The sequence below is a fragment of the Oncorhynchus masou genome, chromosome 22 (assembly GCF_036934945.1).
Source record: "Oncorhynchus masou masou isolate Uvic2021 chromosome 22, UVic_Omas_1.1, whole genome shotgun sequence".
NCBI lineage: Eukaryota > Metazoa > Chordata > Actinopteri > Salmoniformes > Salmonidae > Oncorhynchus > Oncorhynchus masou.
The window spans coordinates 50,767,360-50,787,275 of record NC_088233.1 but is presented as its reverse complement, the minus strand read 5'-3'; the positions used below and the strand labels follow the sequence as shown (position 1 = coordinate 50,787,275).

The 19,916-nt window shown below is 42.0% G+C and overlaps 1 protein-coding gene across 1 annotated transcript in view; it reads left to right on the top strand.

Annotated features, from left to right (window-relative positions):
- Positions 1 to 1,021: 1,021 nt before the first annotated feature.
- The window catches only part of dgkzb (diacylglycerol kinase, zeta b), a 98,968-nt gene continuing 80,073 nt past the window's right edge, over positions 1,022 to 19,916 (top strand). Inside the window, exon 1 of the mRNA XM_064930500.1 lies at positions 1,022 to 1,315. Within this exon, the coding sequence (XP_064786572.1) occupies positions 1,251 to 1,315 (65 nt within the window). The 5' untranslated portion in view covers positions 1,022 to 1,250. The remainder of the gene's footprint in view (positions 1,316 to 19,916) is intronic.

The window sequence follows — 19,916 nt, the reverse complement described above, 5'->3', positions numbered from 1 at the left end:
TAACTTCAGCGAACCATGACTTGCCATAGGGTATCAACAATGACAAAGGTTGGCTGCTATTTAAAGGTGCTGCACCTAGAATTTATCAGAATTTCTCCGCTTTGTGGAAGCTAGGTGAATTGCAACAGCACGAGGCACATTCAAAACAAATCCCCCCCGCATCACATTTTCCCATAACAAGGCTGAGAGTCGCGCTTGAGACTTTTAATATTGATCTTTTGTTAATGAAAATATACTCCACAGCGATTTAGATGGTACAATGACTAGCAACCTGGAAATTACAGAGTGATTTCTACATCGGTGACTCGACCCGATTTCCACTAGATAACACGGTCACAAAGTCAAAACAGCTTTCCCATTTTGACAACAAATGCAGCTCTGATGGGAGAAATCAATAGGCGAATATCACAGCCATTCACAACATTTGTGGGTAATATTATGGATATTTCTGAAATTACAATGCAGAAAAGAAAAAAAATCCTGTGTAGCACCTTTAAGTGATAGTTTGACTGTAAAATCAGTCTATTGGTGTGTGGGCTGCAACCTTTATAGAGACCATACCGAATTATCTTTGCCATTTGAGAGATAAAATTATAGCTAAATCCTGCGAACCCCAGCACCTATAACAAAATCAACATTACAAAACCAAAGCTAATGATCTGTTTTAAGCTATTTATGTTGTGTCATCGTGTTGATTATTGCTTTCATACCAACACCACCAATCTGAGGCCAATGGATGTGTAATTTCCCCCCAATTCGATTTGGTCAAACGTCAGTTTGTGTAATGTAGTAGGCCTAATACTGTCCATATCAAGAAAAAGCTCCCCCATAGTGACTGTGCAACAGCCCATTCCATCGACTTCCCTACTATGTTCGTTTTTGTATTTGTACAGATTCCCAAATGAATGTAACAACTAATGTTACTACTGGGGTACATTTACACTCTTTTTCAACTAATCATCTTATCACGATGAACGGGTCCTCACATTTGGACGAACTCCCTCTGCGGTGGACGTGTCTACGAGAGTGCGTGTGCCGTTTTGGGAATCGTATTTGCTTTTTTTTCAAAGATGTGTCACTCCAGTCAGCCTCCACACATTGACCAGATGGCGACCACGAGGTTAGAAGAGATGATCGAAGAGGAGGATATTTTCCCTGAACAACAAAAGCCAAATTAGTATTTTATATAGGAACTACATAGAGTTTTGTGGAAAAGGCGTCCGGGAAAGTACGGAAGGGAGCTGTCAAAAATGACAACGGAAAACCAGCTGGACGAGTTCATGCACCTCGCGCTAAGAAAACGGCTATCCTACAGGTAAATGGATATCGATAATAACAATTTAAATAGCCTACCACTGTTACCCGTGTCTTTCAGTCAACTTTGGATGAGATTGCTGTCCTAGGCTATTGCTTTTCCTCGGAGTCAGACTGCCGGAATCATGAATTCAAGTCTGAATTAGTTACCATACAGTGGGAAATACTGTATTTAGCAATGTGAATGTTATATCCTTTCTAACTATTAAATACGTTTTGAATGAGATTATAGACTAGTTTTATAGACTAGTTTTAGGCTAGGCTACAATTTAACAGTGCTTGTTGATAATTCCATGAACCACGCTTGTCAATAATGGCTGCTCCTTTGTCCAACCAACATGACCCATAAACAGAAGTAGCCCAACTTGGGTAGCTAGTAGACCAGTTGATTATAACAGAATTAAATTGGTTATTTTTTTCCATCTATGTCAAATACATTTTTTTGAGGACAAAGCATGAAAGAGTCATGGTCCTTCACTCTTTCCAATTCACTTCCTGAAGAGGAGGGGTTATGAATATTTTCAGTTTCTATTCATTTTTCTCAACAGCTGGATTTTGCACTGACTAAGGCTAAATGTAATTAGAGAGAGAGAGAGAGTTCTGGTATCATCATCACTTTGATCATCCATAAACAGACACAAAGCGACCCGTATCATCTCCCCAGTGATATCCTGTTCTTGTTCACACATTAACCCAATTAGGAGGCATCTGTCTGTTTTTTTTCTTCAAAGCTGTCATCTGAGATACAAGCCTATATCCATCATATCCCACTTAGACAACAATACCCTTTGAAAGACCTACACAGGGCTCATTAAAAGATCCTAATGATATTAAAGCCCAATGCCCCTTTTAATAGGACTGTGACTCATCTACTTGTTTTTTTGTGTGTGTTTCCAACAGTGTCTTGTGTCTTTTGAAAAAGAGTGACTGCATTTTCAGTGCTGCTGTGGCTTCTTAAATCTGATTATCTGACCTTAAAAGACGTGTGTGTGTGTGTTTGTCATTTCAAGCGCTCCGCGCTGCATTCATGATGCCATCTGTGTGCAACTTCCTGTGTTGGTGGACCTGTGTGTTTGTGGAAGCAGGATGTCTGGCATACATGGTTCCGATCACACCTAAGCCCTATACTATGAATCAGGTTTGAGGTAACTTTGGTTATCCCGAGTTCAACTCTGGGGCAGGCTAACTCCATTTATTTTGAATGAAGTGTCTGAGCCGCGAGTTGAGGACTGATGAAATCAAATTCCCTCCGTCTCGCAAAGATTGCGTCATCATCCACTTAATTTGAGTAAGATGACTGATAAACATTTGATTCATCAAATATTGTTTTTGTGTGTAAAAAATATTGTAATGTTAAAATACCTACCACATTGAACATTTAGAAATTATAGAATGTATTTGAAACTTCACGCACGGTAAAACTTTTTTATGACAATACAATTATTTTATCGATACTATTTCACACCATAGCCTGCTGAATTTGAAAGAATCCTTTTCTTTCAATTTGATTTTGGCACAAATGAAAATGTGGCACTGACTCGCCCATTGATGGCCGTTTCAGCATTGTCTCGATGAAGTGTTCGAACTCTCCACGTGCATCATGCACAAGAAGTTACAAGCCTGCTAGAGTTAGAGGCAGGCTGACAAGCAATATCAACCGTTGTAACATGGAGAAAGCCTGAGCTGACTAGCTTTAGAAAACCCTGAGCAGATCTAGCTTGCTTCATAGTATACCAATCTGGTGCCAACTACACATGATACTATGTGGGTAGAATGGTCTGTGGTCATGCTTTTTTTAAATGTAAATTATAGATAGGCTAACTGGCCAGAAACAGGTTTCCATTTTACATGACCGCTGAAATGCAGCTCAAAGGGGATGTTTATGAAAGACATGAACCTGCATGTTGAGAAGCGTATGGGGAGGCTCAGGTTGTCATGCCAGATCTCCGAGAGGCTCTCTCACTCTGTGTGAGTGAGCGAACAGTGACCAGGAGAGAACCGGGTTCACAGATATGTCTCCTGAGGACCCTTCAAATGTAATCTCGTTATCTGAGGATCTAACTGAGTGTCAGGGTTATTTCACTGGTAAGAAACCTGATGTCAACCTGATGTTTGCCCCGAGAAGCACCTGATGAACCATAACAAATAATGAAACGTTGTTTTGCTCCTGTGCCTTCAAGGCCTTTGAAATGACACACAATTCATTTGAGAGTCATTTCAGGTCGATTGGATAAAAGGTGGAATTATGTTGATCTACATGTATATCCCATGAATTGTAATGTAACTAGTACACTGTGAGTCAGAGAACTTTCTGTAGACGCACACTAACCATATTAGGTATTCACTGTTCTTCTATGGAGGCCTATCCCATATAGCTATTCAAAACTCAAAAGACAGGCACACTGAGTACAGTTACATGCACACAATAATTCTATTATTTTGAATAGTCCGATTAAGATAATAGTTTGATTTGAAAGTTTGCATGCTTTGTAGGAAGAACGATTTCCCTAATAATCTTGTTTACATGGATACATCTGAAATCAGGCTACCTGATGGGGCAGAAAATCACCAATCAAAATTCAAGTTCTACCACAGCGAGCGACCTGTCACGCCCTGGTCTATATTTATTATGTTATCCTCATTTATTGAGTCAGGCCAGGGTGTGACATGGGTTTATTTGTAGTGTGTTTCGTCTTGGGGTTGTGTGGGGTGTATAGATTAGTCCATGGCTGCCTGAGGCGGTTCTCAATCAGTCAGGTGATTATCGTTGTCTCTGAATGGGAACCCTATTTAGGTAGCCTGGGTTTCACTGTGTGTTTGTGGGTGATTGTTCCTGTCTCTGTGTTTGTTGCACCAGTCAGGGCTGTTTTGGTTTTCGACGTTTGTTGTTTTGTATTGTTCGTGTTTCGTCATAATTAAAGATGTATCGAACGAACCACGTTGCATTTTGGTCCGATCCTTATTCCACCTCTTCGTCAGAGAAGGAGGTAGAAGAAAGCCGTTACAGAATCACCCACCACAAACGGACCAAGCAACGTGTCAACGGGCAGGAGCCACAGGAGAAGTAACAAAGGCAGCAACAGCGATCACAGGACTTTTGGAATTGGGAGGAGAAATTGTTCAGAGAAGGACCCTGGAATCAGCCTGGAGAATATCGCCGCCCCAAAGAAGAACTGGAGGCGGCGAGAGCTGAGAGGCGCTGGTATGAGGAGGCAGCGCGGCGACGTGGATGGAAGCCCGAGAGTCAGCCCCAAAAATTTCTTGGGGGGGGCTCAGGGAGAGTGTGGCAGAGTCAGGAGTCAGACCTGAGCTCACTCTCCCTGTTTATCGTGAGGAGCCAAGGAGGAGACCAGAACCGGTGTTGGAGGTGAGCGAAGCAGAGACTGTGAAGGAGTTAATGGGGAAATTGGACGAGAGAGAAATGAGGGAGTTGCTGTGTTGGTGCTTTTTGCATGGAATTCGCCCGACGGAACGTGTCAGGGATTTGATGGCACCTGGGTCAGCGCTCCATACTCGTCCTGAGGTGCGTGTTAGTCGGCTGGTGAAGTTGGTGCCAGCCTCACGCACCAGGCCTCCTGTGCACATCCCTAGCCTTGCACGTCCTGTGCCAACACTGCTTTCAAGATCTCCAGTACGCCTTCACGGTCTAGCCCATCCTGTGCCACCTCCACACACCAGCCCTCCGGTGGCAGCTTCCCGCACCAGGCTTCCTGTGCGTGTCCTCGGCCCAGTACCATCAGTGCCAGCACCACGCATCAGGCCCACAGTGCGCCTCGCCTCTCCTGCGCTGCCGGAGCCTCCCGCCTGTTCAGCGCTGTTGGAGCCTTCCTCCTTTCCTGCGCTGCCGGAGTCTCCCGCCTGTTTATCGCTGCCAGAGCCTTCTGCCTCTACAGCGTTGCCGGAGTCTCCTGCCCGTTTTCCAGTCAGCCAGACTCTTCCAGATCTGCCAGTCAGCCAGACTCTTCCAGATCTGCCAGTCAACCAGACTCTTCCAGATCTGCCAGTCAGCCAGACTCTTCCAGATCTGCCAGTCAACCAGACTCTTCCAGATCCGCCAGTCAACCAGACTCTTCCAGATCCGCTAGTCAACCAGACTCTTCCAGATCCGCTAGTCAACCAGACTCTTCCAGATCCGCTAGTCAACCAGACTCTTCCAGATCTGCCAGTCAACCAGACTCTTCCAGATCCGCTAGTCAACCAGACTCTTCCAGATCCGCTAGTCAACCAGACTCTTCCAGATCCGCTAGTCAACCAGACTCTTCCAGATCCGCTAGTCAACCAGACTCTTCCAGATCCGCTAGTCAACCAGACTCTTCCAGATCCGCTAGTCAGCCAGACTCTTCCAGATCCGCCAGTCAGCCAGGATCTGCCAGAACTGCCAGCCAGCCAGGATCTGCCAGATTCAACTGCCTGGCTGGGCTTCCTCTCAGTGCTGGGCTTCCTCTGTCCCGAGCTGCCCCTCTGTCCCGAGCTGCCCCTCTGTCCCGAGCTGCCCTTCTGTCCCGAGCTGCCCTTCTGTCCCGAGCTGCCCTTCTGTCCCGAGCTGCCCCTCTGTCCCGAGCTGCCCCTCTGTCCCGAGCTGCCCCTCAGTCCAGTGGGGTTCTGGGTGAGGACTACTAGGCCATGGTCGGCGGCGAGGGTGGACAATCCTAGGACGCGAGGAGGGGGGACTAAGACATTCATAGAGTGGGTTCCACGTCCCGAGCCGGAGCCGCCGCCATGGACAGGCGCCCACCCGGACCCTCCCTATTGTTTTGATGTGCGTCCGGGAGTCCGCACCTTAGGGGGGGGGGTTCTGTCACGCCCTGGTCTATATTTATTATGTTATCTTCATTTATTGAGTCATTCCAGGGTGTGACATGGGTTTATTTGTAGTGTGTTTCGTCTTGGGGTTGTGTGGGGTGTATAGATTAGTCCATGGCTGCCTGTGGCGGTTCTCAATCAGAGGCAGGTGATTATTGTTGTCTCTGATTGGGAACCCTATTTAGGTAGCCTGGGTTTCACTGTGTGTTTGTGGGTGATTGTTCCTGTCTCTGTGTTTGTTGCACCAGTCAGGGCTGTTTCGGTTTTCAACGTTTGTTGTTTTGTATTGTTCGTGTTTAGTCATAATTAAAGATGTATCGAACGAACCACGTTGCATTTTGGTCCGATCCTTATTCCACCTCTTCGTCAGAGAAGTAGGTAGAAGAAAGCAGTTACACGACCATTATATTATTGGGAAGTTCAGACATGTAAAGTTTGTATGTGAAAACTATTTCACTTCACTCCCGCAAAAGAAGGAACCTTGTGCTGCTCCTGCTAGCAAATACACAGCTGTGACTCTGAATTAAGGGGTTTACATTAGAGGTCGACCGATTAATCGGAATGGCCGATTAATTAGGGCCGATTTCAAGTATTCATAACAATCGGAAATCGGTATTTTTGGGCGCTGATTTCTTCCTTTATATATTTATACCTTTATTCAACTAGGCAAGTCAGTTATGAACACATTCTTATTTTCAATGACGACCTAGGAATGGTGGGTTAACTGCCTTGTTCAGGGGCAGAACGACAGATTTTCACCTTGTCAGCTTGGGGGATACAATCTTGCAACCTTACAGTTAACGAGTCCAACGCAATAACAACCTGCCTCTCTCTCGTTGCACTCCACAAGGAGACTGCCTGTTACGCGAATGCAGTAAGCCAAGGTAAGTTGCTAGCTAGCATTAAACTTGTCTTATAAAAAACAATCAATCATAATCACTAGTTAACTACACATGGTTGATGATATTACTAGATATTATCTAGCGTAGTCTGCGTCGCATATAATCTGACTGAGCATACAAGCATACAAGTATCTAAGTATCTGACTGAGCGGTAGTAGGCAGAAGCAGGCGCGTAAACATTCATTCAAACAGCACTTTCCTGCCTTTTGACAGCAGCTCTTCGTTGTGCGTCAAGCATTGTGCTGTTTATGACTTCAAGCTTATCAACTCCCGAGATGAGGCTCATGTAACCGAAGTGAAATGGCTAGCTAGTTAGCGCGCGCTAATTGTCGTGTTGTTGCTGGTTCGAGCTCAGGGAGGAGCGAGGAGAGGGACGGAAGCTATACTGTTACACTGGCAATACTAAAGTGCCTATAAGAACTTCCAATAGTCCAAGGTTTAATGAAATACAAATTGTATAGAGGGAAATAGTACTATAATTCCTATAATAACTACAACCTAAAACTTCTTACCTGGGAATATTGAAGACTCATGTTAAAAGGAACCACCAGCTTTCAAATGTTCTCATATTCTGAGCAAGGAACTGAAACGTTAGCTTTCTTACATAGCACATAATGCACTTTTACTTTCTTCTCCAACACTTTGTTTTTGCATTATTTAAACCAAATTGAACATGTTTCATTATTTACTTGAGGCCAAATTGATTTTATTGATGTATTATATTAAGTTAAAATAAGTGTTCATTCAGTATTATTGTTATTATTACAAAAACATTTTTTTAATCGGCCGATTAATCGGTATTGGCTTTTTTTTGGTCCTCCAATAATCGGTATCGGCGTTAAAACCATAATCGGTCGACCTCTAGTTTACATGTCCTAATGATTCGAAAAGACTTTGCATAAAACCAGTATCGGTGAGTGGGTAAAGTCACTGGTTAAGCCAAGCCATAACAAAAGCCATATTGCAACTTGTTGTGATAATTGCTTTGTTTGCTCTATAACCTGTTAGTTCATATGCCATGTGAACGTGATCTTTTTTTTAAATTAACCTTTATTTAATTAGGCAAGAATAAATTCAACCACACCTTTGTTTCATCACAAAACTGGAGAGCAACCTCTTTATGGTGAAGTCTACAAAGCATATTGCATGTAACAAACAGTTAATGACCTACAGCATTTTTCGGACTACCAAACAACTATTGATTTAGTTACCACGGAGAGTTACTGCAAGTCGCAAAGAAAACAGGAGCTGCCTCCTCTATTCCAGCACCATTTCAACTACAACAGTTCATGTCATCAAATCACCAATGCTTAGTCTAATACAGTGACAACTAAAAGATACCAAAAACAATTTAGTTCAATCAACGTAAGCTAAATAAGATGGGGCTGTCCATGATTCTGATTTGTGTGTGTTTGCGCAAGTAGAAAAACATGTTGCCTCACCCTACTTGTAGAGAAACGCCATTCTGACTCTGTCATACAGTATACGCTTTTATTTTTGTTGTTGTACTAGGCTACCTGGCTAAAATGCTTGCTCGCTTGCCTAACTTCCTTTCATTGGCAACATCTAGCTACATATTGAACTTCTTCCTCTCAGTCCAGGGGCACAATGTATTTTATGGTTGGATCAGAATCGCCATTATAATCATTGGCCAGTACGGAGAATTAAGTAAAATCCCTATCTCCATCCATGGCTAATTTAGGAAAGTGACCATTTTTTGCTATCTAGCTAGCTAGCCACCGGAGGACAACAACAAAACAAGATGCAAAAATTCAAGTTGTTTCTATCGATTAATTTTTCTCTGAGATAGGAGTGAAGCCAAATCCAAACTGGCTTCCGTTAACTTCTTGAAATAAAATGAAAATAATGCGTCTGCTCTCAAGCTTAGCCTTTTCTTAACAACACTGTCATCTCAGATTTTCAAAATATGCTTTTGAACCATAGAAATTGACTAATTTGTGTAAGAGTATGCAAAGCTAGCATAGCATTTTGAGTAGCATTTAGCACGCAACATTTTCACAAAAACCAGATAACCAAATAAATAAAATCATTTACCTTTGAAGAGTTTCTGATGTTTTCAATGAGGAGACTCTCAGTTACATACCAAATGCGCAGTTTTTCCTGAAAGCGTCTGTGTGTAGGAGAAATCGTTCCGTTTTCTACATTGCGTCTGGCTACCGAAACGAACCGAAAATTCAGTCACCTACAACGTAAAACTTTTTCCGGATTAACTACATAATATCGACCGAAACATGGCAAACGTTGTTTGGAATCAATCCTCAAGGTGTTTTTTCACATATCTCTTCATTGATATGCAGTTCGTGGAAGCTTGCTTTCCTCTCTGTATCGCATGGAAAAATACTGGCAGGTGACTTTTGCGCACCAATTTCGGCGCAGGACACCGGGCGGACACCTGGTAAATGTGGTCTCTTATGGTCAATCTTCCAATGATCTGCCTACAAATACGTCACAATGCTGCAGACACCTTGGGGAAACGACAGAAAGGGCAGGCTCATTCCTCTCGCATTCACAGCCATATAAGGAGACAATGGAAAACAGAGCCTCAAAAATCCTTGTCATTTCCTGGATGCCATCTCATCTTGGTTTTGCCTGAAGCTCACGTTCTAGGGCACGCACAGAGAATATCTTGGTATTTCTGGACACGTCAGAGTGTTTTCTTTCGAAAGCTATCAATTATATGCATAGTCGAGCATCTTTTTGTGACAAAATATCTTGTTTAAAACGGGAACGTTTTTCATCCAAAAATGAAATAGCGCCCCCATAGATGTAAGAGGTTTTAACACCTTTTTTGTTGTTGGGTGTGTTGGGACCATTCACAGTTGAGCTTACTCAGTTTAGCTCAATGCCGATTGGCTATTCTTTTATACTTTTTTTTATCAAGGGAGGCCAAATGCTCGCTGGCTTTAATGCAACGAGCGGCAACAATGTCATACTCTTTATGACAAGACCGCATCAGATAGATGGCCTGCATATACAGAGACAGAGGGGCGCTGATTCACCTCTTGCGAACTGAAGGAAAATTACGAAAACACAGCGGGAAAAAAATGGGGTAAGCCTGGCTTCCCTTGGCATCCATGAATGAAAGCCATAGCAGAAAACCAGGTGTTGTAATGGTGTGTGTCTTTTGTAGCTCAGTTGGTAGAGCATGGCGCTTGTAACACTAAGGTAGCGGGTTTGATTCCTGGGAATACACACATTTGTAAAACGTATGCGCGCATGACTAAGTCGCTTTGGATAAAAGCGTCTGCTAAATGGCATATATTTGTAAACTCAGCAAAAAAAGAAACGTCCCTTTTTCAGGATCCTGTCTTTCAAAGATAATTCGTAGAAATCCAAATAACTTTACAGATCTTCATTGTAAAGGGTTTAAAAACTGTTTCCCATGCTTGTTCAATGAACCATAAACAATTAATGAACATGCACCAGTGGAACAGTTGTTAAGACACTAACAGCTTACAGACAGTAGGCAATTAAGATCACAGTTATGAAAACTTAAGACACTAAAGCGGTCTTTCTACTGACTCTGAAAAACACCAAAATAAAGATGCCCAGGGTCCCTGCTCATCTGCGTGAACGTGCCATAGGCATGCTGCAAAGGAGGCATGAGGACTGCAGATGTAGCCAGGGCAATAAATTGCAATGTCCGTACTGTGAGACGCCTAAGACGGTGCTACAGGGAGACTGGACAGACAGCTGATCATCCTCGCAGTGGCAGACCACGTGTAACAACACCTGCACAGGATCGGTACATCCGAACATCACACCTGCGGGACAGGTACAGGGTGGCAACAACAACTGCCCAAGTTACACCAGGAATGCAAAATCCCTCCATCAGTGCTCAGACTGTGCCCAATAGTCTGAGAGAGGCTGGACTGAGGGCTTGTAGGCCTGTTGTAAGACAGGTCCTCACCAGACATCACCGGCAACAATGTCACCTATGGGCACAAACCCACCGTCGTTGTACCAGACAGGACTGGCAAAAAGTGCTCTTCATTGACGAGTCGCGATTTTGTCTCACCAGGGGTGATGGTCGTATTCGCGTTTATCGTTGAAGGAATGAGCGTTACACCGAGGCCTGTACACTGGAGTGGGATCGATTTGGAGGTGCAGGGGCCGTCATGGTCTGGGGCGATGTGGCACAGCATTAACGGACTGATCTTGTTGTAATTTCAGGCAATCTCAACGCTGTGTATTACAGGAAAGACATCCTCCTCCCTCATTTTGGGGCGGCAGGGTAGCCTAGTGGTTAGAGCGTTGGACTAGTAACCGGAACGTTGCAAGTTCAAACCCCCGAGCTGACAAGGTACAAAACTGTTGTTCTGCCCCTGAACAGGCAGTTACCCACTGTTCCTAGGCCGTCATTGAAAATAAGAATTTGTTCTTAACTGACTTGCCTGGTTAAATAAAGGTAAAATAAATAAAAAAATGTGGTACCCTTCCTGCATGCTCATCCTGACATGACCCTCCAGCATGACAATGCCACCAGCCATACTGCTCGTTCTGTGCATGATTTCCTGCAAGACAGGAATGTCAGTGTTCTGCCATGGCCAGCGAAGAGCCTAGATCTTAATCCCATTGAGCACATCTGGGACCTGTTGGATGGGAGAGTGAGGGCTTGGGCCATTCCCCCCAGAAATGTCCGGGAACTTGCAGGTGCCTTGGTGGAAGAGTGGGATAGCATCTCACAGCAAGAACTGGGAAATCTGGTGCAGTCCATGAGGAGGAGATGCACTGCAGTACTTTACAGCTGGTGGCCACACCAGATTCTGACTGTTACTTTTGACCCCCCACCCCTTTGTTCAGGGACACATTATTCCATTTATGTTAGTCACATGTCTGTGGAACTTGTTCAGTTTATGTCTGTTGTTGAATCTTGTTATGTTCATACAAATATTTACACATGTTAAGTTTGCTGAAAATAAACGCAGTTGACAGTGAGAGGACATTTATTTTTTTGGTACTGTATATAAACTCAGCAGTCAAAAGTTTGGACTCACCTACTCATTTCAGTGTTTTTCTTCATTTTACCGTTTTCTACATTGTAGAATAATAGTGAAGACATCAACACTATGAAATGACACACATGGAATCGTGGTAACCAAAAAAGTGTTAAACAAATCCAAATATATTTTATATTTGAGATTCTTCAAAGTTGCCTCCTTGATGACAGCTTTGCACAATCTTGGCATTCTCTCAACCAGCTTCATGAGGTAGTCACCTGGATTGCATTTCAATTAATAGGTGTGCCTTGTTAAATTAAAAGTTAATTGTGGAATTTCTTTTCTTCTTAATGTGTTTGAGCCAATCAATTGTGTGACAAGGTAGGGGTGGGTGTACCGAAGATAGACGTATTTTGTAAAATACCAAGTCCATATTATGATTAGAACAGCTCAAATAAGCAAAGAGGAACGACCGTCCATCATTACTTGAACACATGAAGGTTAGTCAATCCGGAAAATGTCAAGAACTTTGAAAGCTTCTTCAAGTGGAGTTGCAAAAACCATCAAGCGCTATGATGAAACTGGAGGTGGTGTGATGGTGTGGGGGTGCTTTGCTGATGACACTGTCTGTGATTTATTTAGAATTCAAGGCACACAGCATTCTGCAGTGATACACCATCCAATCTGGTTTGCTCTTAGTGGGACTATCATTTGTTTTTCAACAGGACAATGACCCAAAACACACCTCCAGGCTTTGTAAGGGCTATTTGACAAAGGAGAGTGATGGAGTGCTACATCAGATGACCTGGCTTCCACAATCAAACGTCCTCAACCCAATTGAGATGGTTGTGGATGAGTTGGACTGCGGAGGGAAGGAAATGCAACCAACTAGTGCTCAGCATATGTGGGAACTCCTTCAAGACTGTTCGAAAAGCATTCCTCATAAAGCTGGTTGAGAGAATTTCAAGAGTGTGTAAAGCTGTCATCAAGGCAAAGGGTGGCTACTTTGAAGAATATAAGATATATTTTAATTTGTTTAACACTTTTTTGGTTGCTTCATGATTCCATATGTGTTCTTTCATAGTTTTGATGTCTTCACTATTCTTCTACATTGTAGAAAATAGTAAAAATAAAGAAAAACCCTTGAATGAGTAGGTGTGTCTAAACTTTTGACTGTGTACCGGGATTCGTCCTCCTCTGACGAGGAGTATGAGAGATCGGGCCAATATGCAGCGTGGTACGTGTTCGTCATGTTTTAATGAACAAAATCACTGAACACGAAAATACAAAATAACAAATAGAAAGACAGAAACGAAAACCGAAAAAGTTCTGTGTGGAACACACAGACACAGAAAACAATCACCCACGAAACACTGGTGGGAAAAGGCTACCTAAGTATGATTCTCAATCAGAGACAACTAACGACACCTGCCTCTGATTGAGAACCATACCAGGCCAAAAGCAAAATACAACATAGAAAAACAAACAGACTGCCCACCCAACTCACGCCCTGACCATACTAAATAAAGACAAAACAAACAGACTGCCCACCCAACTCACGCCCTGACCATACTAAATAAAGACAAAACAAATAGACTGCCCACCCAACTCACGCCCTGACCATACTAAATAAAGACAAAACAAACAGACTGCCCACCCAACTCACGCCCTGACCATACTAAACAAAGACAAAACAAAGGACCTAAAGGCAGAGCGTGACAGACTGGTGCTGTATATCAGGGCTAGGTGGTATACACCATATTTGACTATATACCGCTATTGATGCTTTGACCGGTTTGGGTTTTTACTTTACATTTGATACGTTTTTGAATGTTTGGTTTGTTAAATGTGATATGCAGTGTGTGATGTCCATTTTTATAGTTTACACCGCTACTTGAGTCATCCCTCTTCGCTCTCCCTCTCTCTCTCTCCATACCACTTTCCACACAGACCTAGCCCTGTCCCCATGTCACTAAACAAGCGCTTTTGTTGCTTGACCACGAGAGACTTGTGTTCAGTCTGAATGGTCAATGCAGCACATGCAATAATGTTGATGACAACGATGTTGTTTCCACTTTACTTCTTAATATAAATCCACAAGCTTTCTATAATTACACTATTAGTTTGTGTTTCTTACAACTGTAAACTGTAAACCAGCTAATTTATCTTTATTATCCAACTTAAACTAAATCGTGTTGGCTGGCTTTCTAGCTAGCTAATAAATGTTATGAGTTGGATTAAACGTAGCTAGCTAATACAGCCTGATACCAGTTCTGGTATTGGACTAAATCAGCATTTTTGTGCAACAGTATTTTCTAAATCAAAGAGAAATAGGCGAAGCATGAATATGTTGGCTACATGAAGAAACATTTAATGTAGCAAAGATTATAGGGTTCCCTAGGAAACACTGAACATCATCCTAGCCTTTTACAATAGCTCCTCCCTGTTTAAAAATGGTTTTGTTACCATGTCAAACAACACTGTATTCAAAGTGCCCACGATTATATTCTAACTATAGAATTAGAATAAACATATTTCCATGATTCCAACAATTCACCCAAGTGTTTTAATCTAAATTGCAAGTCAAATCGCAATTGCAAAATGTGGTTAAAAATAAGGCTTTTTTTTCCCATATCATGCAGCTCCACATGGCAGGGATGATTGATCTCAAATGAGTGCAGAAATTGATGGAAATGCAGGAAATTATTTTAGGTTGAAGTTGAATTGAACAGTATAAAACAATCAGAATGGAGAAAGACCCATTGAAATCACTTACAGTGGCAACATCCATACTATGGTCACGCACTACTCATAAAGCAAATTTAGAATTTGTATTATTCAAATACATAAAATACCATCGTACCGTCAAACATTTGAAAAACACAGTGATAAGATATTTTGGCCATGTCGCTCAGGACTAATATATACAGTTTATATATATATATTACAGTTGGTGTATACTTACTTCGATTATGACCGTAGGCCAATTTAAGATAAGCAGAGTAAAGTGTTTTCATGACTAATGTCATATTCAACTTACTGCCATGATCAGTTTAATATATAATTATTCATGTGCATGTAAACATACTCACTGACTGACAGATTGGAGAACGGCAGTACAGTGGTTGCTGAACTGAACTTTGAACACCAAGCCCCAAAAGTAATTCCTACTGCAGGCAGCTAGCTCAGCACGTCACCTGAGCAGTGGTTCGAGTGAATCAGTCAGAGGTGGTGTGTTCGTTTGTGGAGAGAGGGTGGGCACTGGGCAGGACACCTGGGCTGGCACATCAAACCATTGCCTTTAAATTACTTTAATTGATCAGAGGGACAGACAGAGAGTAGCCCGGTGTCCAGCAGAGATAATCCTCAAAGGGGGGGTTCTGATTCAGACATAAAAGGGAATGATGCATAAAAGGAAATGAGCTCATCCATGATGCTCCCTGGGTGGCAGATGCCATGCAGAGTTGTTGCATTCAAGTATCACATTTTGATTACTTACTTACCGTACGTAACCTGATAAATAACATGGTAATTACAATGAGGTATTGGCTGTCATGATTTTACCTGATGGTTGCATTGAGTTTAGATTAGCCTACCGTATATCATATTCTGGTAGATACTAGCTGACCAGCTGTGTCACTAAAATACCTGTGTTCAAATACATGCATATTTGAATTTTAAATACTTATTTTCTGTGTATGTGAGATTTCAAATATTGTGTCAGAATCAACTTCTTCTATATGAAGTACTTGAAAGTATTTTCTAATAATTTCTATAAATATTTCAAATGTATTTGGAAACAAGTCGTTTTAAGTACCCCTAGAATAGTGATGGGAAGTTCGGCTCTTTTTAGTGACTCAGATCTTTTCAAGACGTTCAGTCAAAATAACAAATCTTTCATCATTTCGCTCATTTGATTCAGTAGGCTAATACTGCGAGTAAGAAGGACCCCCTAACAGCCCCCCAAACGATTCGGTCTCGAGTTCGAGCTTGTTGAGCAAAGCAGGCTGTATGTTTTGGTAGTCAATAACATTCAATAGTCAATTAATTGCACTCATTCTTGCACCATGCGATCAATTAACAGTTTAAAACATGTATAGATTTTTCCCCGATACTTTCTGCAGCACGATCTATTTTCTTGCGGAAGACTGTTTATTAATCCTGTTTTATTCATTGCAGCCATCAGGCGAAACGAATGACGAAAATGAACGAGTCAATCTGAAAAATTAATCATGACTCTCGAGTCAGTAAAAATAGTAATTAAAAAAGAACGAGTCGTTCACTAACTGCACATCACTAACCTAGAACCAAACAGACCTGGGATCGGTTTCCCAAAATCATTTTAAGACGAAGTACATCGTTATAACCTTCGTGGTTGCATCGTTAAATCTCCAAGCTGTTTCTCAAAACCATCGTTATTAACGTTCCACTTGAAAACGCTCGTAATCTATCGCATGCCTCAGCTGTGGTGTGCTTCGTTAGATGCGTTTTTTGCCCTCCCACATCACTTTATAGACAGAAGATCTTCACTAAACATAGAGGCACAATATATTGAGAATGTTGCTTATCCTCCCGCGAACTTTAGAACATGCATATGCACATGTTCTAGTGGTTGAAGTATTGCATTGCAAAAGTCGCCTAGTAGCCTTGTGCAAATGGAGAATATATGATGATTTATTCAGAACAAAAAAACAGGTAGCTAAATATAATGACAAGATGCAATCATTTGCTGGTAGTAAGAAGAGTGAAAATCAATTTATTTTAATCTTTGCATTCTAAAATAATTAGAAATCTATTTCCGATCATTTATTTAATTTCCATGATCATTGCAGAATAAATTCCTCAACTTTTCTGACTGACGGTTTCATTCTCGCGAAATAGCCTATAGGCCTACAAGTTAGGCTACCATTTGCCCCATCTCTCGTTTAATTTGACCCTCTTCACGGTAGTAAACAAACAAACTGCCGGTATTTAAAGTATTTTTCCCTATGCCGAGTTCTGTTTTCTATTTTTTTTTTCATTTTCCTGGTTTTGGATTTCTTTCAGTGTTTTGACTCTCAATATTACAATTATTCTTAGAGAAACAACAAAAATGCATGTTCTGGGTCCATGTCTATGCTTAAATCACATCAGCAGACCATTTGAGGTCTGGAAAAAATAGTAACAAACGTAATTGCGCATCTAGCATGAGAGTAATGTGTCTGTCTGGCGATGTGTCTGTTAGGTCTACTGCTGCACCACATGTCATGGCAGAGTTTGTAAAACAATGGCCACCGAAATAATCATGATATAGTTAGTTCAGGTAAGCCTACTTTGCAGTTAACATTCAATTGAGAAAGTTTTTTGGGAAAGTCTTTGTTTACCCACACGACTGTTATCATTAGCATCGCTAACTGGCTACATACGGCGTGATAAACAGACAGACGGGGGCAATATTCATGGAAATTAATTGGCAGATATTGTGTTGCGTTTGGCTTTTTAAAGCCAATAGTGGCTAACCAGGGGTAGGATAATGTCATTGTGGCTTTGATTGAATAGTAGCCAGGAGCTTTTTGTTTATGACAGTTTGCGAAGGAACAAATGAGAAAATGTACTTTCAGAATTGCTTGGCGAGCTAATCGTAGGTGGGCAGCGAGCTAATGGTTGCTCGCAATCTACCTGTTGGAGACCCCTACTCTATGTGATCCGGTTCGAAGCGCATCTTAATGGTAGAATAGATGGTTCACCATTTTCATTGACGTTTGTAGGCTACATCAAGATACTGTAATGTCACATTTCTCGAGCAGCATAGACAATATTTAATTTATAAGCGCAATACATATCATAAATATTGCACCTTTCTGGCCATGACGAGTTCATATTCCCGAAGTAGCAATACAACAAAATACCACGGACCTCATTTAGTTTGGCCTATTAGATAGATAGGCTATTGTAATTTCAAGTTTTTGCTCTATACATCTGAAAGGGAGCTCTGTTTTATAACATACAGGTGAACAGACAGTGGATCTTTTACATTGAAGTGTGTCGCTACCACTGTGAAGTTGGCCTTCTGTACTTACATATTTTTTTTTTTTTAGAGTAGACAATGTTTCAGAATTTACGGGCAGTGCAGCATATTTAGGTTTGGGAGAAAGTAACGGCAAAACATTATTGAATTCAAATAATCTGTTTACAGGTCCACAACAATTTGCAATTGTCTTTGTGTTTCAGAAACGGTCAGATACAGCAAATGTCACTGCAAAAAAACCAACATTCTGCTAAAGCATCCAAAGACATTTGATCAAGTTCGCCATTGATATGACCTTTAGATATACAATCTTGGCATAATTCCAATACTTCCAAAGTATACAGCAAATAAGGGTGTTATTGTCACCAGAAAAGGTGAATTTTGGGTGTTAATCAGGCAGAGTTATAATGCTCCTTCACTTGCACACAGTTTTATGACAGGTTGGATTTATAACGGGAAATATGGTAAGTATGGCGTGTGCCGAGTTTATAAATCTATATTTTTGTGTGTGCACTGTCTTTTCATAAATGGGGCACACAGATATTTAGTGTTCAATTTATCCAACGGTTATAAATGAGGCCCCTGGTCTCTAAAGAAATGGACAAAGTCTTTCAGTTACACTAGCTGACTAGCTGTGTCTCAAGTTTTGGATAAAGTCTTACATTTTCAACTGTCCTGAACTTGACTCAAGAACTTGACATTCCCTGCGTGTCCCGCAGGAGTCCTGTTCCCGTGTCAACCTCTAATGCACACTGTCTGCATGCTACAACCCACACACACACCGGTTGGTGGACACAGCTGTACCGCAGAACGTTCCATCTGCCCGTTCCTGTTTGGTACAGTGCTGAGTGAGGGAAGAGGAGGGCCTTTTTCTCTACTTCATTTGGGATAGCTGATGAAGTGTGCATATGTGGAGTGGTGGTTCTGCTTGCTGAGTGTGTTTTATGAAAATCTGTATCGGATTGAAAATGATGAAAATCGAAGCTGTGCTTGGTGTCTTTTGTATATTCATCATGCCTGCACTGGAAACACTTGGCACTTCATAACACACCAAGCCATAGACTAGTGTAGCTTCTCTAGTTTGCCAGAATATGTCCAATTCTTATTTTGTACGTCCCCTTGTAGTTTTATTGTAACTGAATACACCAGTTGCAATAGAACAGCATCGTTAACAGCATTCAGATGTGAACAGCATCTGACCAGCATTGTATAATACCACTCCTTGTCAATTCCATGCAGTGTTGAGATGGTGTCCTACTCGTAATATCCAATTCTGTCTGTGTGTTTTGTTGTGTGATAACTAACTCTGCTCGGCACCATGAGCTGACCTCTGTCAGTGATGTGTCATGACAGTCAGCCAGGCAGAGGAGGTTTGCTGGAAGGGTTCAAATTGATAAATGACCTTAAATGTCAAGCCATAAAAACAATCCCCATCCCGCCCACGCACAGAACGGGGGAAACCGCAACCCTGTTGGGTAAGACCTGTTTTTCTTTCGACTCCCTCATCATCAAAAGAAACCGTCATCAATGTGAGAACACACATCTATCCGCTGCCATGCAATACTGTGGTGTTCTCGATTGTGGGAGCCACGAGTATCGCTCTATCTCTATAGCCCCAGGGCTGGAGCTGGTAGGACTGAAATAGTGCTGCTGTTCTTGTGAAAATAGCAGACTGACTGCACAGGCTGGCAAAATGACCTGTCAGGCAACCACAGCAGTACATGCTCATGTGATTGCTTGTTATGAACCCATGCCTGCATGGCTAATGAGGGCCTGCTGTAACATGGCATGTTCATTAATCGCAGGTCCCTTGTAACAAGTGCACCCCATGACCAAAGCGAATAGCTATTAACCCAGTCACACATATACTATATATAGAAAACCACTGAGACTTTACTATAGTATAACTTATCCTTTTTCTCTGCTTAC